Here is a 22,592-nt window from a genome sequence, read left to right as displayed (position 1 = left end):
TTGGCAAGAGGATCGGTTACTGCAAAACTTGAGAATAGCTTGGCCTTCCTGGGCCCCAGGCTCCCAGTTTAAAGAAGACCTATCCCCCCAGGGCGGAGCCATGTTCTCCACCCCCTCCAGTGGATTGCCCTCCTCCACAAGTCACCCTTGGCCGGATTACTGCAATATCCAAATCTCCCTGCTTCCTCCCTGGCCACCGTCCAGTCCAACCCCCAACAGCAGGCAGAATATTATTCTAAAATGCAAGCTGAGCATTCCGTTCCTGTTCATGGTTTGCAGCTCCTAAGTGTGGCATTTAAGGCCCCTCATGACTGAGTCCTGACCAGGAGAGCTGCTGTTTGGATTTCCCCTCCCGACCAATTCCTCAGGACAGATGCAGGACTTGTGATTTACAATACTTGGTGCCAAAGGGCCACGTCCTGGGTGACTGGCCCAGCAAAGTGATAGCTGGCATGCCTACAGCCAACACCAGTGGACGCCCGATACCTCTGCTGTCTTTCTCTAAGAACTAGAAGGCAAGGGGGCATTTGTTAATTTCACTCTTGACAACCATCAGGGGGAAGCTGATCCATGGGGCCTAGGAAAGGGGGTTGTCTTTCGAATAGAGGCCAAGACCAAGGTCAGGACAGAAGGAAGTTCAAATAAACCACACGTCAGAGTTAGAAGCAGAGGCTCAGGCTGAGCCCAGGTTTATTTCCCAAACTGAAAAGAAGATGCAGTGATTAAAGGAGACAAGGTCTGGGTATGCCATTCTCATCGTGGCTTTTAGGCAGCTGTGGAAGATGAGTGGGGACCTGGCCCAGGGAGCAGAGGGGCAGTGGGACTCTGGCAAGTCACGCCTGCTCTCTGGGTTTGCCTCCCATGGGACATGGAAAGGAAGGTGCTTTGTGAACTGCCAAGGGCAGAGCAGAGGCTTCCCGGCTCACTGGATCATGGACAGCACCCTAGGCATCAACTTCCGCTTAATGGTGGGGTCTGCAGCCTGGGAGTCCTTGGCCTTCAGGATGACCTCATGGGCCTCCTGGAAGAGGACCTCCCCCACTGCCGCCTCCACGCGCTGATGCCACGCAGCCAGCTTGGGTCGGCCTTCAAAGACTCGGCAGCCGGCACCCACAGGCTGTAGGGAGACAGGGGACAGGATGAGACAGGGTGAGGCCAAGTATGGCAGCATCTACTTGGTTTGGAGGCCACAGAACCCCAGAAGGTTTCTACACATAAGCACAGTCCCATGGCCAGGTGAGGCAGTGTGAGCAGGACTTCAGCAGCCACCCAGGACCTCCCCTGCCTAGTCCCCCCAACAACTGCCCACTCACATTCATGAGCTCCGTGATGGCTATCAGGTCAGCCAGAGAGATGTGGGACCCAGCGAGAAAGGCCTTGTTCTGGAGGAACTTGTCCTCAAGCACCTGCAGGGTCACGTCCAACTCTGCCAGCGTGGCTGTCAGCATCTCGGGAGAGACCGGCTCACCCAGGTAAACAGGGAGCATCACCTGGTGGGTGGGCAGGCAAAGTGGGGGGTTAGGACCCAGTCCAGCCTCAGAGGCAGGAAGGCAAGTCTCCCTGCCCTTAGAGCTGCCTCCTGGTTCCATGCATTTTTTTTCCTACAGGGAAATTCCTAAAGGACTCCTTTTCCCGGAACTATTCCTGCTCCCACAATCTGAGCCTGGGGCATCTGACAGAAGGACTCAAACCCCTTTGAGAATGACTCAGAGGGGACCTGAACAATGAGTTTCATACTTTGGGGGGAGGGCCTGGCTTAGGAACAATTATTTTATAACCTCTTTCCCCCAGATTATAAAATCAGTACCTCATACAGTATAATTAGGAGGATGGGCTTTTAAGGTCTCAACTTTGTTGCTTATAAACTATGTGAACTAGAGCAAAACACTCAAACTCTCTGAGCCTCGATTTCCACATCTGTGATATGGGAATAATAGTACAGGGCTCATCTTGTAAGTGGAAAAGTGAGGCCCAGAGAGAGACAGACAGTTGCCTGAGACCACACAGCCAAGAAGAGATTAAGCCAAGCGTGGAACTGACGTCTTCTGACCCAGGGAGCTGCCAGGGACTAGAGAGAAGAGCCAGGAAAGGGTAGCGTTCAGGATTCTGGGAGGAGGGCATTTGGGGTGAAGCCATCAACAGCCTCAGGCTTGCCAGAGCTGTCAGGGAGACACAGTGGATGTGGAGCAGGGGAGGGAGCTTCATGTTCAGTCTGGTGTTTTGTTGGGTAGAGTTGCTTGGGGAGCCTGGGACTCTGGAAAGGTAAACAGGACTAAGATTGTGCACAAGCCCTGGTGGCTTCTGTTTCCTCCCCCAAACAACAAGGTAGACAGGGTCAGTGATCACCCACCAGTGGCCTGGAGGCCAGTGCTGGGCTAATGACATTCCTTTGGCTGCAGACTTTTTTTTTTTAGAAGATGTTGGGGGTAGGAGTTTATTAATTAATTTATTTATTATTTTTGCTGTGTTGGGTCTTCGTTTCTGTGCGAGGGCTTTCTCTAGTTGCAGCGAGCGGGGGCCCCTCTTCATCGCGGTGTGCGGGCCCCTCACTATCGCAGCCTCTCTTATTGCGGAGCACAGGCTCCAGCCGCGCAGGCTCAGTAGTTGTGGCTCACGGGCCTAGTTGCTCCGCGGCATGTGGGATCCTCCCAGACCAGGGTTCGAACCCGTGTCCCCTGCATTAGCAGGCAGATTCTCAACCACTGCGCCACCAGGGCAGCCCCTGGCTGCAGACTTTTTAAAACTATGGATCACTTGCTGACATTTAAAAGTGGAGACATTTCATATAAAAATCCTGAACTTTCCAGCTTCTTTTTAACATAAAGGTGCTGGCCACACAGGGCCAGCATTCCTACCTAGCCACCAGCACAGCATCTAAGGCTGCTGCTGGGGAGAAGCTACTCCTTGGTGGGGGAAGCGGGAGGGTGGGGGGAACAACAGCTCTTAGTTTGCCAAACCCCACATAAGTCCACCTCCCGTGTATTCTCTGCCTCACCCCAGCAGCAGACTGTCTACATTTCCCTTCTGTTCCCATGGGGTGGTTCCAAAGTTCTTAGGGTTTTAAAAAGTGTTTTTATTCCTCTTTAAATATAAAAGACCATAAGAGGGTAATAAATAAATTCTGATTTATTCTTATCAGGAAATGCTATACAGTAGTTAGAAAAAAATAAATTAGACCCACCCATAGCACTATGGAAAAATGCAAGTTCCAGAATGATATGAGAGCATTTATATAAAATTGTAAGCACTCAAAGCAAAACTTTATTTTTATGGCTACACATAAATGTAATAATGTAGAAAATCGTGAACTGAAAGGACTTGAACCAGATCCTGGGGAGCAGGGGGCACCTCAGGAAGGTACAAGGGCAACAAAGAGGTCTTCTGACTTTTGTTCTCTGATGTTTCCTTTTTCATATAAAAAAATGATAGAAGACACAATAAAACTCATGACCCAGAATTAGCCATACACTTTCAAAAATGAGGAGTGCTTCTGATGCGGATATGACAGTCACAAAAAAGCCACTGCTCCCACCATAACACTGAAAAGAAAATAACCTTATTTTTCTTTAAAGTCTTCAAAGACTATAGAACTTTAAAAAAAGGAAAATAAAAGAAAGAACAAAAAAAGAAAGAAAAAAGCCTAAACCTGTTCTGTCCAATATGGAAACCACTGGCAACGAGAGGTTACTGAGCTCTTAAAATATGTCTCGTCTTAGGTGAAATGTGCTGTGCATGTAAAATACACACCAGAAAACAGACACAGATGAATGGAACAGGATAGAGAGCCCAGAAATAAACCCACGCACTTATGGTCAATTACAACAAAGGAGGCAAGAATATACAACAGAGAAAAGACAGTCTCTTCAGTAAGTGATGCAGGGAAAACTGGACAGCTACATGTAAAAGAATGAAATTAGAACATTCTCTAGCACCATACAAAAAGATAAACTCAAAGTAGATTAAAGGGCTTCCCTGGTGGCACAGTGGCTGAGAGTCCGCCTGCCGATGCAGGGGGCACGGGTTCGTGCCCCGGTCCGGGAAGATCCCACATGCCGCGGAGCGGCTGGGCCCGTGAGCCATGGCCGCTAAGCCTGCGCGTCCGGAGCCTGTGCTCCGCAATGGGAGAGGCCACAACAGTGAGAGGCCCGCGTACCGCAAAAAAAAAAAAAAAAAAAAAAGGATTAAAGACCTAAATGTAAGACCAGGAACAGTAAAACTCCTAGAGGGAAACATAGGCAGAACCACTGAGGGGCACTTAAGTGTCATTGTTGATGGACACTGGGGTTGCTTCCACAGCTGTTGTGAATAATGGCTATTGTGAATATTGCTGCTATGAACATCTCTTCGAGACCCTGCTTTCAATTATTTTGGGTATATACCCAGAAGTGGAAGTGCTGGGTCATGTGGTAATTGTATTTTTAATTATTTTGAGGAATCATCATACTGTTTTCCACAGCAGCTGCACTACTTACCATTCCCATCAACAGTGCACAAGAGTTCTAATTTCTTCTTATTCTCACCAACACTTGTTATTTTGTTCACATATATATATACACATATATATATACACATATATATATGTATATATATATGTAATAGCCATTCCAGTGGGGGTGAAGTGGTATCTCATTATAGTTTTAATTTGCACTTTCCTAATGATTAGTGATACTGAACATATTTTCATGTGTTTATTAGCCAAAATTTTACTATTTTGAGTACACTGGCTTAAGTAAAATATAGTCATTTCAACTGTTTCTTTTTACTTTTTAATGGTGGCTACTAGAAGATTTAAGACTGCGTATATCTCACTTTGTACTTTGGTGCAGCACTGGACTAAATGAACTAAATTCCAGAGGGCACGAGCCCTCCCTAGGTAAGCCACATTCATCCCTGGGGTCCAGGCAAGCAGAGGTGTAAGCCTGCCATCAGCATAGGAGTTTTCTGATGAAGCAGCCACATGGGGAACTTAGGGCGGGGCTGAAAAGTAGAGCCATCTTACAGTGGTAGTTGGTGCTTAGATTCCAAATCCCTGCTGGAGGAAAGTGAGCAACCTGATTCCACCCTCCGGATACCTGAAACCAGAGATGAACTGAAACTAACTAATGCCACATGCCAGCCCCATTCCTGACTAGCTGGAAGGGAGGAACCTCCCACCAAGACTGCCTGATAGAGAAAAGTGCAAGCCCTTTCTCGGGTATTTATTATGTATTCAGTCTCTACTCTCCTTTTATACATAATGTGCAGCACATAATGATAAATTATAAGACATACAGAGAAAGAGGAAAATGTGGCCCATAATCAAGAAGGATAAAGAAACAACCAGTAGAGACAGACTCGCAGAGAACCCAGGGGTTGAAATTAGCTGACAAAGACTTTTAAGTAACTATTATAAATATGTTAAAGAATTTAGAAGAAAAGATGGACCAAGTGGGTGAGTGGATGGTGAATTTCAGCAGAGACATGGAAACTCTAAAAAGAACCAAATGGAATTTCTAGAACTGAAAATTACATATCTCGAATAAAGAATGTATTAGATGGGCTTACCAGCAAACAGAAGGAAGAATTAGGAAGTCAAAGTCAGGTCAATACAAGCTATTCAAACTGAAAGGAAGAATAAATGCGATGTTGCCCAAGCCCTTTTGGGCGATGTCCTCACTGCCTCCGCCTGGGGAGGGGCACCTCACCTTATGCCACAGGACCCGGAGGCAGTTTCTCCGCAGGGTTGTGTGCTGCCAGGCCAGGTACTCATCCACACGGGCACAGGCCTGTGTGGTCCTGGGGGTACCAGTGGTCAGGGACCTTATACTTGCGGGTCAGGTAGAGCAGAATGGCCATACTGTGGGGGAGGGGAGGACATGATGGGTGGGGGAAAGTATGGAGCTAGGGGCTTTATACAGAGTCCCTTCCTTAACCTTCCTGACCAGGTGCCAAGGTATTTGCTCGGTTTCCAGACAAGGAAGCCAGGCTCAGAACAGAAATGGGAGTTGCCCAGGGCACACAGCCTTTGGTGGCAGAACTGAAAGTCTGTCTATGGCTAATACCCAAGCTCATCCTATCACCAGGCGAAATCCCACAGCAAGTCCTGCCAAGTGTTCTGAGACAGCTTCTGATGGGAAAACCAGAGAGAGCTTCCTGGAGGAGATGGCATCAAAGCTGAGCCTTAAAGAAGCTCAGTTCTTTCCAGTCTGCATCTACTCTCGTCATCCAACATTCAGCCCCTCCCAGATGGCCTAGTGGTTCAAAAAGGCTTTCCTGTTGTCCCTAAAGCACCAGCTGGAAACGTGGGGCGGGGCGGCGGGGGCGGGCAGTGCTGCAGGATCATGAACCAGCAGGACAGACAACGCTCCCGCAGCTCCCTTCCTGCCCTGGGTTAGGAGGACTGCCTTGGTGTTGGGGCGGGGGTGGACCCGGAAGGGCACTGAATGTGGGAATTTGGGGCCATAGGAAGGCCTTCAGGAACTCGGGATACCCCAGGGGCTGGGCATCCCAGCCAAAGGGGCAGAAAACCTCTGTATCTACCACTGGCCTAGGTTCCCTACTGGGAACCCTGTACCCACACGCAGCTGAACAGCTCACTTGTTTTTTTGCTCTTTTTGCTCCCAACTAATTGTTCAAGGAAGCTCCGAGGAGGGCTACAGGTCCCTGGGAGCCATGCACCTCCCAAAATAGGGGAGAAGAGACAGAGAAATGCAGAGATTGCATGCTGCCCCTGGCAGGTACGCTTGGGAGGTCAACAGTGGGCAGCACAGGACTCAGGACAGTAAGGGCAGCAGGAAGGAAGATGGCGCTGGCAGAAGGTGGGAGGAATTCTTTGGGGGTGCATCCACCTCAAGATTCCAGAGATGAGTTCAAAAGTTCCAGGTTCCCCTTGTTGTGGGAGGCGTGACTTAGGTGATGAAGGGGGCGGAACTGGAAAAAAATTTCACCCTCCCTAAAGAGATTTCTATTTCTTGGGACTGTTGTGATGCAAAACATGCACGTGTCTGGTGGTCTTCCCACGGGCATGGCCCACCCAGGGAAGGGGCAGCCCAGAGATGGAACCACTGGGGCATCAAAACACAAGTTTGGCCAGCGGGCAACCTTGGAGGGGATGAAGCCGCCCTGCCCCGCACCCCTGCCCGGGGACCCATCACCAACAACCACAGGATTGGTACAGATGTTAAAACAGATGAGTTCTTTTCTAACCATCCCTGTGAACTGAAACCGTGGACAGGCAGGAGCCGGGGGTCAAGCCCTGACTCTCTGTAGGATGTTGGGCAAAGGGCCCTTCACCTCGGAGGACTTCAGTTTCCTGTCTATGAAATAGAGAGCTAGGACAAGATGGTTCTAGAGAGGTCTGGTAGCAGCCCCGGCTCCCCAGTTACCTCTCGGTCAAAATGAAATCCCCGCCCTTCAAGGCAGGCACCTTCTGCCGGGGGTTCACCTGGGCAAAGACATCACTGAGGTGCTGGCCTGCAGAGAGCCCATCGTGGTGGGTGGTGGGAGGAAAACGCCAAGCCCTGCCTGGCTGCGCCCACCCCCCACGCCGCCCCCCTCTCAAGGCCCAGGCCCCAATTTCATGGCTCTTCTCCAGCCCCGGGTTGCTCTCCGGTGTGGAAAGGCTGCTGTGGGAGGAGTGGGAGGCTGTTCTGCCAGCTGGTGCAAAAGACCTTGATACCCCTTGCCAGGTCCTGGTGGGCATAACCTTCCCCCAACAGCACGCCCCCAAAACAGAGCTCAAGAAGCTCCAGCCAGGGTGGGGCCTCTCCTTGCCTGGGCCCTCACAGACACCCAACCCACTGCCTTTCCACCACTACCAGCATCACAAGCGCCCATGCAGGGTGTCCCCAACTGCAGGGGCCGGGAGGCTGGTGCCCTGAGTGGACTGTGATTCCCTACGGTGCCCCTTTCCCTGTGGACTCTAAGGTAGGGTCACCAAACACAGACAAGTGGCCTCTTCCTGGTGTCCACTTACTTGCAACCAACTTCCACAGGCCCCTGAGTGTCCCCTTGCTCACCCTGCCCTGGGCACCGGGGACAGAGCTGGCCCTGTCGTTAGGCTCTGCATTCTTGTCCCACCACAGCTCCCCGGAAAGGTGCAGCCCACTGTCCCCCAGGACCCTGACCTCTGCTCAAGCTCATATGAGTGTTTTCTGCTCCTTCAGATGCAGCCAGAGAGAAGCTTCTGAAGGACACTTAAGCATCACTGCTGCCACGCTCAACAGCCTTCAGTGGTTCCCCATTACCACGGGAGCAGGGGGAAGCTGCTCAAAGCCATAAACTATCCACTACCGCCTCACCCCTCCAGCCTCAGCCCCACTCTCTCTCCTCCCTTTCCCTCCCTTCCGACTGTTCCTTCACCAGGGACCCTCCCCTCCTCTCCTGGTGAAACACACCTCCTACTGCACCCTCTATCTGACAGCCCAGTTTGGACATCCCTTTGTCCCCATGCCCTCTCCCCTACCCCACACTCTGCAGAGGTAACCCCTGGGCAGGACAAGTGGGCAGTCCCTAGAGGAGGCTGGGAAGAGATGGCGATTCAGGCAGAAGGACAGGCTGGCACAAAGGCAGAATGGCAGGCGAGGCCCACCGAGCTGGGGGCCCTGGGTGGAAGGCTCAGCCAGGCAGAGTTGCCCTACTTGCCCCGCCAGCAAAAAGGGAGTTCTGCTGTCGCCTACCCCAGCTGCCATGCCAGCTGTGCCCTTGGGACCTTGGGGACCTGTCAGAGAAACAAACCCTCTTGCTCAGAGTGCAGGGCTCGCCAAGCCCCTGCAGTCCCCCTCCTGCTCCCATAACTCCCCGTCGGCTGCCCCCCTTTCCGGTAGGAATAAGAGGCAGAGGACAAGGTAAGTGAAGGCAAAGCAGGAGGAGGAGGAAGGGACAGAGGGGGACCCAGTGCAGCCCAGGCCAGAGCATCAGCAGCTGGGGCCACAAAGGAGAGGCTCACTCTGCCACACCCCCCATGCGGCCCCCCTAAAGCCCCCTCCTCCTGCCCCTTTCCCTGGGGCCCCAACCCTATGCCCAGGTGCACCCCCTCTGTTCGCAGTGTCCCTCCTCCTTTCCTCATGCCTCCCCCACTTTTTACTCCGCTTCAGCTGAGCCCCGTGGTCCATTCCATGGGACCAAACAGAGTTTGGGGATCCCCGAATCTCGTATCTCCCTGATGGCTCACCTGTTCGGTGCTGGCCCCAGGACGGGGGTGACTCGGAGAGGGGTCCCCCTAATTGGTGTTCGGCCTCCTCGTCCCTCACTGACTTCTCGGTCCCCCAGACCCGGGCCTGGCCCACCTTTGCGCAGGTCCACGGAGCGCAGCTCGAAGGGGATGCCGTTCTTCTCAGCGAAGATGTAGACGGCGCGGCAGGGTTGGGACAGCAGGTCCAGGTAGAGCTCCAGGCCCATGGCGGGGGCGGACCAGCCTCGCAAAGCACGGGATACGGAACACAGCAAGCCCAGCGCTGGGTCTGACGAGCGGCAGCGCGGCCCGCCCCCCGGTAGCTCCCCATTGGCGCTCTGGCCGCGCACTTGGGTGCAATCGCGGAAGCCCGGCGAGTCTGCGGGCTGGGCGGGGGCTCCGGATGGTCCCCCTCGGGGAGGCGGGTTGGGGGGCTCAGAGGGCCCCCAGGACCAAGCTCATCTCACTGAGCATAACGTCTTCAAGGCTCATCCTAGTTGTAGCGTGTGTCAGAACTTCCTGTTTTACGGATGAGAAAATTGAGGCCCACAGTTGATTACAGGTCCAGAAAGTCTGACTCCAGCATCTACGCTCTTGGCCACAAGCTGCAGAGATCCTGGCGCCAGCAAGAGGCAAAGCCTCTGGGTTTACGGTCAGCGTGGTGGGCTAACTCACTTCGCCCCGGTGCGCGCCCTGGACTCTGACAGCAGGTCTTCCTGCTCCTGCCAGCCCAGTGCCTCAATCTCGTTCCCTGGGTTTGTTTCTTCCCTCCTCTGGGCCTCTGTTTCCCCACCTTTAAAATGATGGAGCAATCCCACTGAAAGATCCAGCAATCCCACTTCTGGGCATATATCCAAAGAAAATGAAAACAGGATCTGGAAGAGATATCTGTAATCCCATGTTCATTGCAGCATTATTCACAATAGCCAAGATATGGAAACAACCTAAGCGTCTGTTAAGGGGTGAATGGATAAAGACAAATTGGAGAATATACACTGACACATACAGAGGAATCTTTCATCTAGCCTTTAAAAAGAAGGAAATCTTGTCATTTGCAACAACATGGATAAAGCTGGAGGTCATTACGCTAAGTGAAATAAGACAGGCCCAGAAAGACAAATACTGCCTGATCTCACTTATGCTGTGTGGAATCTAAAAAAAGTGGAACTCTAACAAGCAGAGAGTAGATGGTGGTTACCAGGGGCTGGAGGGGGAGGGGGGAAATGGCAACATATTGGTCAAAGGGTATAAAGTTTTGAATACCCCAGATAAATAAGTTATGGAGATCTAATGCACAGCATGGTGACTATAGTTAACAGCACTGCATGGTATACCTGAAATTTGCTGAGTAGTTCTTAATTATTCTCAGCAACAACAAAAAAATGGTAACTGTCTGCTGAAAGGAAAAAAAAAAAAAGCACAACCTGAGTGTTGTGAGCGAAGTTTGATCCAGGGTCTTGCTGAAAACTACAGCACGAGAGACAGCCTTTTCAAAAATCCAGTTTTTGTTTCATTGATCTTCTCTACTGTTTTTCTCTTCTCTATTTCATTTATCTCCACTGGAATCTTTATTATTTCTTTTCTTCTGATGGTTGTGATTTGAGATCTGTATGCCTTTACAGCTATAAATTTGCTTCACAGCCCTGCTTCTGCTGCATCCCATAAGTTTGGGTGTGTTGTGTTTTTGTTTTCATTTGTTCAAAGTACTTTCTAATTTCCCTTGTGATTTCTTCTTTGATCCACTGGTTGTTTAAAAATGGATTGTTTAATTTCCAGATACTTCATCTTCTAGTTTTCCTTCTGTTGTTGATTTCTCATTTCATTCCACTGTGTTCAGAAACACACACTGTGATTTCAATCTGTTTAAATTTCTTGGGATTTATTTTATGGCTTCAAAAAGGGTCTAACCTGGAGAATACTACGTGTGCCCTTGAGAAGAACGTGTATTCCGTGTTGTGGGTGCGGTGCTATGCGTAGTTGGCAGGCCGATTGGTTTAGGGTGTTGCTCAATCATCCATTTCCTTGGGGATCTTCGGTCTCACTATTTTATCCATTAGTGAAAGTAGAGCACTGAAGTCTCAACTCTTATTATTGACAGTTTAATCATGTTTAACCTTTAATTTTCAAATTCTTTTTGGAAGCTGGGGGGACTCGTGACCGCCCCCCAGACCCACCACATCAGATGTGTGTCCCAGGCTCAGCAACCGTGGCGGTTGTTCCAGTTCACTGAAAAACAGTGATTTTCAGCGTCTCCCCTAAGGTAGGAGGCGCCGGGGGCTGAGCTGGCCAGGCCCGCAGGCTGGGCTGCTACTACGTGAACTTCTGCAGCAAATCGCAGATCCTCTCCTTGACCATCGGATCCAGAGTGGAGCAGTCCCATTCCGCCAACTTCACCAGCCGGTCGTGGGCCTCCCAGAAGAGGTCGGAGCCGATGGCCAGCTCCACCCTCATGCGCCACTCGGCCAGCTTGGAGCTGTTGAGGAAGACGTTATGGTTGCCCGCCATGGGCTGTGGAGAGACAGAGAGGTAGGCATGGTCAGCCTGTGGACCAGCCCCACCTGCGTCCCTCCTACAGCTGCTGGGCTCTCCCCATCTGTCCCTGTGGACAGTGAGCTGGCTAACCCCTGAGGCCTGGTCAGGGGTTGCAGGCCATGTAACACATGTGGGTGGGGATGGAAGATCCCTGGGGGCTCTCAGTCGCTGGTCTTGCTCCAAGGCTCCTGAATCCCTCTCTAAGGGACCCCTGGCCCAGGGCTTCCCACTTCTCCAGCGTGAAACCTCCCAGGGGTCCTGCCCTCTTCCAGGGAAACCCCTTGTCCCCAGATGAGGGTGGGAGGAATTCAGTTATTTTTCCCCCCGGTTGAACCTCCCTCTGTGATCAAGCACAGGGGCGGGGACGAGAAAGCCATCAGGCAGCCTAAGAAACATGCACACAAGATGTTTGGGGGGTTGTGAATGAAATTTAAGGGGTGGGGGGTGAAACTGAGGGGACTGCACCACCTGGGACGGAAAGATTGGAATGTTTTTTTCCCGGTGCTGGTCCACACTGCACACTGAGCAGGGCCACTTTGCATACTGGCCAGGGTCTCAACAGCATCCTGCACACCAGCTAGGTCAGGACTGGTCACCCTCCCCTGCACACAGAAACCACATAAATGCCGCCCCACACCCACGTGTGTCCCCCCATGCACAGCGGATGCCCCTCAGACCCAGAGCCAGGGAGCTGCTCTGTACAACTATCTGTCTGGAGCTCTGGAAAAGAGGCACTTTGGCTGGAAGGACACTTTGGAAACCTCTGGACAATTTCCGGAGAGTCCAGCGGGAGGAGGAGGCATCCAGGATCCTGGCCGACTGACCAAGAAACACTGTGTTCTTCTCCTTGTCCCATGCTGGCCCTCCAGCTCCTGCCCCCACAGAGGACTCTTGGTGAAGCATGAATGACCACGATCCTCCCTGATTCAAAACCTGTGTTTCCTGTGGCCCCCGGGTCAAGGCCAGACACCCAGGCGTGGCTCCCACAGTCCCCATATCTCCCCGTTCACCAGCCTTTCTGAAAGTTATGGTCACAGAGGAGTCCCTCCTCTGTCCAGGCTCCATCCCCCCGTCACCCCACCGCACACCTGCATCATCTCCACCAGGGCTACCAAGTCGGCCAGGGAGATGTTGTCCCCGGTGATGAACATCTTCTCCTGCAGAAACTTTTCCTCGAAGAGCTTCAGGTTGTTAGTCACCTCTGCCAGCACCTGCTCCGTCTTCTCAGCTGGAACTTCCTCACCCGTGATCATCGGGATCAGCAGCTGGCCAGGGGAGGGGAGGGGAGGGAGAGGAGGCCATATCTGACCCTCCAGGTCTCAGTACCCTTTTCTGCTAGAGAGGTGGTGGACAGTACCAAGGATGTAAAGTGGTGTCGCCTCTTTTAGCAGTTCTGGTTGGTAGAAGTTGCCTGGGGCCCTTGTTCAGAAGGATTTGAAGTCCCAGCAGGAAAGAATCCTATGATTGATTACTGATATCTGTCACAGGCATAGGATAAGAAGTAGGGACACATGTACTGGTTATTTGTCATCTTCAAATTTGGTAGCCTTTATGGGCCCTTTGACTCTGGGGTGTTTTTTTGGGGGGCGGGAGTGTTTTGCTGCATGGCTTGTGGGATCTCAGTTCCCTGACCAGGGATTTAACCTGGGCCACAGCAGTGACAGTTCCAAGTCCTAACCTCTGGACCACCAGGGAATTCCCAACTGTGATATTTTCTAGTTTGGAATGAAACGTCTTGACTCTTATCCTGGCTCCAGTGATACCAGCCCCTCCTGGGCACCCCTCACCTTGTCTTTCTAAGGCTCTTTCCTACTCAGTGGTTCACACTCCCCACAGCTCTGTAAGGCAGGCAGGAAAGGGAGCTGTGGAAATGAGGCTCAGGGAGGGAGGGACACTTGCTTGAGCCCCCGCTGTGGCCCTGCTCACCTTGATCCAGAGTATCTTGTTCATGGGCAGCTGAAGGGCTGTGTGCTGCCAGGCCATGAACTCGTCCACGCGGGCGCGCGTGTGCAGGTCTGGCGGGTACCAGTGCGAGGGCGCACTGTACTTGCGGCACAGGTAGAAAAGGATGGCCACACTGCAGAGAGGACAGTCAGGGCGCTCCTCTGGCCTCCCCAACCCTCTACACGAACCATCCAGCGGGGCTGGGCCCAATGTGGGCCCTCCAGCCACAGGTGGGCTCTAGGCACTTGACATCCCACCTGGAGGAGGATGAGCCCCAACGGGCCCGGGAAAGGCAGTCAGTCCGCCCCCATCAGCGAGGGCAGGGAGGGGCCCTGCGGGGCAGGTGGGAGTTGGTGGATGGCATCAGGAAGGGCAGTCCAGACAGGGCACAACACGTAGGGAAACACGGGGTAAGAGGGGGCGCGGGAAATCTGGAGAAAGCAGAACCCATGAGTGACGGGGAGAGGGTGCGGGCTGGGTGGGGAGAGGTCAGGGACAGCCAGAGATGGCCTGCACTGCTCTGTCCATGCCCACTGCCCACCGCCCCCACCGCCACACCTTCCGTGTCTCTTGATCCTGCACCTGGAGGTTATGGTCCTCAACGCTTATTCCCTGCCTTCAGCCCTCCCGGCTCCCACACTGAGAGCTCGGATACCAAGCGGGGACCACACACACCAGCACGTTCTCTGACAGCCCCTGCCCCCAGGGTGAATCAGAGCTTACGGTGACCGGAGGAGCCTCACCTCCTGGCAGACAGGGCCCAGCCCACATCACAGTCCCTGGGATGACCCTGGAATTGGCATCTGGCCCTTTGTCTGGCCAGCACCCTTTCCCCCACTTTTCCCGCGGGGACCCGCTCCACCAACAGTGATCCTGGCCCGGGTGACTGGCAGTCATGGGTCCCAGTGCCCTGGCCAGTGAGAGGCCCACAAGTAAGCAGGTGACTCGACTGGGCCCATCCCTGTCCTTCCTGAGAACTTCAGATCACCCACGAAGGAGGGGTTGCTCGTTTTGCGAGGACCAGGTGCTTCAAAGATGAGGCTACAGAGCTGTTGCTGGTGGTGGAAATAGGAGAAAATGCTGAGAGAAGCTGGCAGGTGGGCTGGTGGGGGAAAGCATCAGCACCACCATAGCCAGGTCCAGATTCCCCTGGCTTGTCACGTCCCCCAATAAACTCAAACTAGTTGAGCGGAGTTTCTGCCTTGCGTGGCTTGTGTCCTTAGCCCCTCACTCAGTGCCCTAATAGACACCTGTGGGCAGAGGGGCCAGGAGGCTGGAGGGATGGGGGAAGGGTGGGTCTTTGGAGAAGGTCTAAGGGGGATGGTAGTGGATTCACAGCCATTCTAAGGCCCAGGACTGGGAGGTGGGAGGGAAGGACCAGCAGGATGAGAAGGTGGCATAATAAGAAGGCCAAGGGCAGAGGTGGGGGCCCTGCTCTGGAGAGAAAACCAAGGGTGTGGCTGGATAATCACTTGGTAAAGATATTAGGCAGGTGACTTGTGAATCTAAGGGACCATTTCAGCAGAAACACTGACAGCTTGTACTGAAGGAGACAGATGGGATGAAATGAACGAAGGCTGTCAGACACCTCTGTGAAATGGGCAGATGGGACTATTCAACCTTCAAGAAGAGGAAAGAATAACCCAGAGGGAGGCTCAGGGCCCAGTAGGGCTGTCCTGCCACCACAGGCCTGGGGTACTGGTTCTAAAAGGTGGGGCCAACACCCTGATAGGCTCAGAGGACAGAGTATGGAGCTAAAGAGAAACAAAAGACCCAAAATGGGGTCACTTGTGCTAAGCCCCACATCAGCAAACCGAGACTCATTACCTTAACCTAACTGCAGTTTCAGCCTCTCCCAGGAATGTGACCTTGAACCACTTAATCTGGAATTACGTGGCCAGCACTAGTGAGGTCATCTGCCTGATAGACCCCTGGCTTCTCCCAAAGAAAGGTGATCTTGACTAAAACAATCCGCTCTTTGCTAGAAACCTCCTTTCCCTGCCTCCTTCTGCCTATAACAAGCCTTTCATTTTGTACAGCTCATCAGAGCTCCTTTCCAGGTGGGATGCTGCTCCGTTCATGAATTGTTGAATCTTTAATTTTACGCAGTTGAATTTTTATTTTTAACAATGCTCAAGCCCTAAAACCGAATGCAATTTGTGCTGCCAGGTTTCAGACTTGCCGGGGATGCACGAGCCTTTTATTCCTTCCTATCCTCTGTTTTGGAATGGTAATGTCTAGCCTATGCCTGTCCCCCCCACTGTACTTTGGAAACAGGATAACTTGTTGTCTGGTTTCACAGGTTCATAGATGGAAGGGAATTTTGCCCCAGCATGAATCAAACCCTGAATCGCACCCATACCTGACTTGGATGATTTAGAGGATGGCATTTTGGACTTAAAGGTGATGCTGGGATGATTATGACTTTTGGAGATGCTGGGATGAGGTGAATGTATTTCACACATGAGCAGGACATGAATTTGGGGGGCCAGGAAGCAGACGGTTATGAGTTGAATTGTGTCTCGCAAAAAAGACATGTTGAAGTCTTAATACCCAGTACCTTAAAATGTGACCTTATTTGGAAAGAAGGTCTTTACAGAGGTCATCAAGTTAAAATGAGGTCATTGGAGTAGATGCTAATCCAAAATGACTGGTGTCGGGACTCCCCTGGTGGCGCAGTGGTTAAGAATCCGCCTGCCAATGCCGGGGACATGGGTTCGATCCCTGGTGCGGGAAGATCCCACATGCCTCGGAGCAACTGAACCCGTGCGCGACAACTACTAAGTCTGTGCTCTAGAACCTGCGAGCCACAACTACTGAGCCCATGTGCTGCAACTACTGAAGCCTGTGCACCTAGAGCCCATGCTCCGCAACAAGAGAAGCCACCGCAATGAGAAGCCCGTGCACCGCAACAAAGAGTAGCCCCCACTCACCGCAACTAGAGAAAGCCCACATGCAGCAACAAAGATCCATGCAGCTAAAAAACTTTTTTAAAAAGACTGGTGTCCTTATAAAAAGGGGATATTTGGACACAGAGACATGCACAGAGGGAAAACGATGTGAATAGACACAGGGAGAAGATGGCCATCTTCCAGACAAGGAACACCCTAGGCTACCAGAACCTAGGAGAGACCTGGGACAAATCCTTCCTGGCCCCTTCATGGCGAGCATGGCCCTACCAACACCTTGATTTCGGACTTCTACCCCAGAGCCATGAGACAATACATTTCTGTTGTTCTAAGCCAGCCAGTCGGTGGTACCCTCTTACAGCAGTCATAGAAATGTACCTAGCCCTGGGCCACCCAGACTTCCATGGTCCACTTGGGAGATATACTTTAAGTTATGAGACCACCTGTGAAGCAGGCTGAGAAACAATGAACCCTGAATCTTACCAAACCTTGAGATCCAACTACCAATTTACAGGAAATGAAGGGACAGAAAGCCATGTTACACGGCACCATGAGGATTCAGTCAGCAAAATTTAGACCATCGGAAATTCCACAGGACAAAGGAGGTGGTTTCCTCAACCATGGCAAAAATGCAGAGGTCCAAGGTCCAAGGTGGGGCGTGGAGGGGGCTGGAGATGAAAAGAGACTGAAGAGGTGGATCAATCAGTTGCACTCTTTGCAGCTTATTTGGACCCTGATTCCAAGGCACGAACTGCAAAGAAAATATGTCTGAGATATTCAGAGACTGTCGAATATGAACAGGATATATGAAGAAATACAGGAATTATTGTTAATTTTATTAGGTGTCATCATGGTATTGTGGTGATGCTTTTTTTTTTTAAAGAGACTTTATCTCTTAGAAGGTCATTCCTAAACATTTACAGGTGAAGGAATGGAGTGGCCAGGAGGCAGGGGAACAGAGTGCAGTATAGATGATGCAAAATGGGCCCCTGGGTGGACCACTGTTGGAACTATGGGGTGGGTACGTGGGTCCGTTATACTCCTTCTTCTTTACTATTTACTCTACTTAAGTGTATGTGTGAACTTTTCCAGAGTAAAAAAAAAAAAAATCAATAGGCACCAGCAGAAGGGCTGCCACTGACTCTCCCAGGAAAAGCAGACACATGGTGGGAGAGCCAGGGAAGACCGTTACCTTTCAGATAAGACAAATTTTCCATCTTTGAGACTGGGCAGCTTCCTCAGGGGGTTGATCTCGATGTACTCCTTGCTGTGGTGGTGACCTGAGAGGTGCAGGAAGGTCTGAGGCTGCTGGGACCCCAGGGAAGAGAGACCCAGGCCTCCCAGAGGCAGAAATGCCTTTCTCTCCATTTTCGCAAGAAGGGAAACTGAGTCCCAGAGGAAAACCATGGCTCACCCCAGGTAAGGGGGCAAATCAGCGGCCCAACAGGGACCAGGTCAGGACGCCTGCCCCCATCCCAGGCTCCGTGACCAGGACAACCTTTATGGCTCACAGAAGCTGGAGGCCTCCAGCCCTCACCCCCAACTCTGGGCCTAAAGCCACAGCCTGTGAATCAGCCTGTGATCCCCTAGGGGCCTGGATCCCACCCCTAGACCCCCTGCCCCTCTAAGGGGAGCAGGGCAGGTGCCAGCACAGGAGCCCCAGCCCCAGCACACAGATGGAATCCAAAAGGGAGCCTCCCATAGGCACTCAATCCAAGTGATCCGAACAGAGAACCCTATGTGTGTGTGTGGGGGGGGGGGGGTCGGGGGGGAGTTTTAACTCCTCCTTGGTCAGCTGCCTCCATTGAAAACACTTCAGGGGGCTCTACTTCCACCCCGATAATGTCCAGGGCTCCCGGGTCTCCTCCTCTGTGTTCTGGAGGCTCCAGCCTCTGCAAGCTGAGGTTTTAGAGCTGCTTGGAGTGGTGATGGAGAGTGTGGACACGGACCTCACCCAGGCTTGGGGGTCACCCTGAGCAGGTCTGAACACTTGGAGCGGGGGAACGGGTGTGGATTGAAGTAAATGAGGAATAACCGTGCGCCTCTGCGACCTCTGCCAAACTAATTGGCAGGTGCTGCAGTTGACGAGGTGCTGGGCGCCCTTGAGGAGAAGGTGGGGCGCTAGGTGGGGGTCCCTCCGCCCCTCTTCCTCTCATTTCCCCCCAGAAGAGCCTGTTCACAGTGGGGCAGAGTCCGTGGGGACCCGCAAAGGCAGGCGGGGCAGGAGCACCACCAACAATTCCCTTGGGAAGCTTTTCTTCCCCTGTGGACTTTGTGGGGGTCTCCTCTGTCTCTGTCTCCGCTTCTCAGAAATACCCCAACCTTGTGTCCTGCCTTCCTACCCGGGCAGCTGCGGATGCCGACCTTTCAGCAGATCCACAAACTGGAAGTCGAAAGGGATGCTGTTCCTCCTGGCGAAGATGTAGACAGCGCGGCACGATGCAGACAGCAGGTCCAGGTAGAGCTCCAGGCCCATGCTGGGCCCCCGCTGCGGCCGGCAGACACCCAGCCTCAACCAAAATGCAGCCTGTGCCCTGGCCCTGTGCCCACCAGCCCAGGCCCAGGCCCCCGCGTTCTGGAACCTCTTGTTCACTTGGTGTTTTCATGAGGCCGAGAAGCCTGGAATTCTCACAGCAGCAAAGATTCTGAGGAAACCCAGGAACAGGCTGGGGAGAGGCCTGTAGCTTGGGGCCAAGGGGTCAGGGGTGGCTGTGACCTTGCCCTTTCCCTCCCTGGGGGTGTCCGTTTGTACTCCTGGCCCGGGTCTGAGAAGGGCTTCCACGTGGGCACTCCCATGGCCAGGCCTTCATGGCAGAACGTAATCGAAGGGGCGTTGCAGGGTCCAGAGTGAGGATGGGATGAGAACTAACCCAGGAGGGTTCCAGAAGCAGGGAGCAGGGATATCCACAGGTCAATCTAGCCTGAACTGTGGCTAGAAACGGGTGGGGAGAAAGAAACAGGAGCCCAGGGGGCTGTCAGGGCATTGGGGTGACGCCACAGGGGACTCAAGGGGCCACGCAGAGGAGCCCAGAAACCTCCAGCCTGGGTTGGGACCGGCTGTGGCCAGGCCGAGCACCTGGACTCAGCACCTGGCGGCAGAGCAAGGTCACTGTGGGGGCCTGAGTGCTGCTCACTCTGAGCTGCGCGACCATTTGGAAATGGGGAGAGCCCACTTCCCGGGACAGAAAGAGGCTGGACACGAGTTGGGGGCACACAGAGTGTTTACTGCAGATGGCAGAGCGCAGGGGCGTGGCAGACCCTCAGCGGAGCCGCTCCTTCACCCTCTGCACAAGCTTCTGGGCCAGCTGGGGGTCCCACTGGGCCTCTTGGGGGTCCCGAGGCTGAAGCACTCACCTGTGGGCCTCCTGGACGAGCTCAAGGCCCAGGGTGGCCTCCACACAGGCTCGCCACACAGCAAGCCAGGACCAGTCTTGGAAGAGGTCGCAGCCGACGGCTGAAGCACTCACCTGTGGGCCTCCTGGACGAGCTCAAGGCCCAGGGTGGCCTCCACACAGGCTCGCCACACAGCAAGCCAGGACCAGTCTTGGAAGAGGTCGCAGCCGACGGCAGTGGGCTGGGGAGACAGGGCAGCTGGGGCCTGGGTTCAGCCTGCGCCCAGAGCAGCCCCAGAGGACAAGTGGGCAGGAGAACCTCACCTGCATCAGCTCTGTGAATGCCATCAGATCTGTCAGGGAGACCTGCTCAGTGGCCAGGAAGGGTCTGGCCGCCAGGACCTCCTGATCCGGGTGCTGCAAAGCACGCGTCAGCTTCCCCAACAGCTGCTGCAGCTGCACAGCATCCACAGGCTGCCCGGAGAAGTGGGGCAGGAGAGACTGGGCTGGGAAGAGAGGCGACAGCTTATCTTGGGGCCCTCCAAGCCTCCTCAACCTCCTCTTCACCCCTCCCTCAGCAGCCATTTATCAGCGATGCCCTCTGGGGCTCTGCGTTCAGAAGGATTCTGAGGTTTCATTCAGGCTCAGGGGAAAGACAGCTGTGATAGATTAGTGATGGGCAAAAAGTGAGGACAGGGGACAGGCATTCAGAGCCCAGTGCAGCCCCAGGGCTGCCCAGCTCCTGTGACTCTGAAAGGACATGTTCAGACATCTGGGGAGGGGCTCCCCACAAGCCTGGGTCTTCCCCGGTTGCAACCAGGTTGTCCAGGCCTAGGGGGTGGCCTACACCCCCTTCCACTCTGAAGCTCCCAGCTTTAGCCCCAAAGCAGCCCCCTGGTCCAGCTCCCAGCCCTCTGAGCTGGATTCGCTGAAAGGAGGAAGGGGCCCAGCAGTCTGGAAAGATCTTCAAGCCAGGGGCTACCAGCTTTCTGTCTGCCTCCTTCTGCCTCCGCCCAGCAATGAGCCCCAGACCCAGGGCACCTTACCTCTCGGCCACCAGAAAGTCCCCATCCCTGAGGGCAGGCACCTTCTCCAGGGGGTTCACCTTCAGGAATTCAGGTTTCAGGTGCTCCCCTGGGGGGCAGAGAGCAGAGGAGGCTCAGCGCAGGGTCTGGCCCCTGGGCGCCCCTCCGTGGAGCCCACCTAGCTCTGCTCACCCTGTGCCAGCTCCACAGGGTGCATCTCAAAGGGGATGCTGTTCTTCCTGGTGAAAATGTAGATGGCACGGCAGGGGGGTGAGTACAGGTCCAGAAAGAGCTCAAGCACCATCCCCGTGCTTCCCATCGGCCCTCTACTCAGGCCTCCAAAATGGGGTCCATGGTCTGATCCATGCCCCTCCCTGAAGCCTACTCCCTCCACAACTGGCTGGGCACCCAGCCAAGCCATCACACCTTGTGGCCTCTGTCCCCTGTGAGGGGCCGGTCACTGGTTTTTCAAAAGCAGGGTCCCCAGCCTGGTCCTCCTCCACCTTCATGGGGCAGTGCAAGCCGATGGACACTCCCACCCCTGCTCTCTTCAGCTGGGGGGGCCACCTCCCCACCCCCACCCCCACCCCCACCCCCGCTTCCCTTCAGTCTAGACAGCTTTCACTGTCCTTCAAGTCCGCTGCGACGCATATGTCAGGTTCTTAAGGATTTCTGTCTTCCCTTCCACCATGCCTGTGCCACGCACACCCCCCACACACAACCCCACACACTCACAGAGTCATGCACACACAGTCTCACACACACACACACACACACACACACAGAAGCACACACACAGACACTCCCATGCCCACCCCACCCCTGAGTAACTATCCCAACTTCCTACTGGGACCACCCTCTGCCCTCCTCGCGTGCCCCCCAAACCCCCGACCCTTGGGCTCAGGCCAGACCCTCCATCACCAAGTGCTGTCCCTCCACCTCCTGCACCTCTTACCCCACAACCAAGACCCCGATGGCCTGGCAGCCTCACCAGCCTCCAGACTCAGCCCTGCCTCCATCGAATCTCTCATCCTGGTGCACACAGCACAGGACCAGAGGTTTCCTTTCTTTCTTTCTGTCTTTTTATAAATTTATTTACTTTTTTAAATTTTTGGCTGCGTTGGTTCTTCGTTGCCGCGGGTAGGCTTTCTCTAGTTGTGGCGAGTGGGAGCTACTCTTCTTTGCTGTGCGCGAGCTTCTCATTGTGGTGGCTTCTCTTGTTGCAGAGCGTGGGCTCTAGGCACACGGGCTTCAGTAGTTGTGGCGCACGGGCTTAGTTGCTCTGCCACATGTGGGATTTTCCCGGACCAGGGATCGAACCCATGTCCCCTACATTGGCAGGAGGATTCTTAACTACTGCGCCACCAGGGAAGCCCCTCCCTCCCTTCCTCCCTTCTTTTCTTTTCTTTCTTTCTGGATTTCCTTTTTATTTCTTCTTTCCTTCCTTCCTTCCTCCCTTCCTCCTTTCTTTCTTTCTTGATTTCCTTTCTTTCTTCCTTCCTTTCTTTTCTTTCTTTCCGGATTTCTTCTACCTTTCTTTCTTCTTTCCTTCCTTCTGTTTCTCCTTCCTCCCTCTTCCTTTCTCTTTCTTTCTTTCTGGATTTCCTCTTTCTTTCTTTCTTTCTTTCTTGATTTCCTCTCTTTTTCCTTCCTTCCTTCCTCCCTCCCTTCCTCCTTTTTTTCTCTTTCTCTCCTCCTT

General features: G+C 53.4%; 3 protein-coding genes across 3 annotated transcripts; all 3 read right to left on the bottom strand.

Moving 5' to 3' along the window:
* Positions 1-721: 721 nt before the first annotated feature.
* Positions 722-9,474, bottom strand: LOC307197243 (glutathione S-transferase theta-1-like). The gene is given in 6 exon segments (XM_079943011.1): positions 722-1,117; positions 1,314-1,490; positions 5,685-5,771; positions 5,773-5,836; positions 7,365-7,452; positions 9,267-9,474. Coding segments are annotated over 6 exon segments (723 nt in total). The 5' UTR covers positions 9,379-9,474; the 3' UTR covers positions 722-922.
* Positions 9,475-11,347: 1,873 nt separating this feature from the next.
* Positions 11,348-19,012, bottom strand: LOC307197381 (glutathione S-transferase theta-4; the record flags this gene model as incomplete). The annotated part of the gene is made up of 5 exons (XM_079943197.1): positions 11,348-11,659; positions 12,772-12,948; positions 13,610-13,760; positions 17,729-17,816; positions 18,901-19,012. 5 exons carry the CDS (start codon positions 19,010-19,012, stop codon positions 11,462-11,464), a joined length of 726 nt encoding a protein of 241 aa, XP_079799323.1. The 3' UTR covers positions 11,348-11,461.
* A 714-nt stretch (positions 19,013-19,726) lies between these two features.
* On the bottom strand, positions 19,727-21,085 carry LOC307197382 (glutathione S-transferase theta-2-like). Its single transcript, XM_079943198.1, has 3 exons — positions 20,915-21,085; positions 20,193-20,374; positions 19,727-19,997 (listed from the first exon to the last, which is right to left on the bottom strand). The coding sequence occupies exons 1-3, from the start codon at positions 20,937-20,939 to the stop codon at positions 19,887-19,889; spliced, it is 318 nt and encodes a 105-aa protein (XP_079799324.1). The 5' UTR covers positions 20,940-21,085; the 3' UTR covers positions 19,727-19,886.
* Positions 21,086-22,592: the final 1,507 nt, after the last annotated feature.

This window comes from Stenella coeruleoalba (assembly GCF_951394435.1).
Source record: "Stenella coeruleoalba genome assembly, chromosome: 14".
In the NCBI taxonomy this organism is placed as follows: Eukaryota; Metazoa; Chordata; class Mammalia; order Artiodactyla; family Delphinidae; genus Stenella; species Stenella coeruleoalba.
Note: the sequence above shows the minus strand (reverse complement) of the source record. Positions and strands in the feature narration are given on the sequence as shown.

What these genes read in the sequence shown, in the direction of transcription:
- LOC307197382 (XM_079943198.1), bottom strand. Translation starts at nt 20,939, where the DNA reads ATGGGGACTTTCTGGTGGCCGAGAG. An exon ending in GACTTTCTGGTGGCCGAGAG is followed by an intron (nt 20,375 to 20,914) that starts GTAAGGTGCCCT and finishes CTCTCTTCCCAG; the next exon opens with CCCAGTCTCTCCTGCCCCAC. An exon ending in CATTCACAGAGCTGATGCAG is followed by an intron (nt 19,998 to 20,192) that starts GTGAGGTTCTCC and finishes CCACAGGTGAGT; the next exon opens with GCTTCAGCCGTCGGCTGCGA.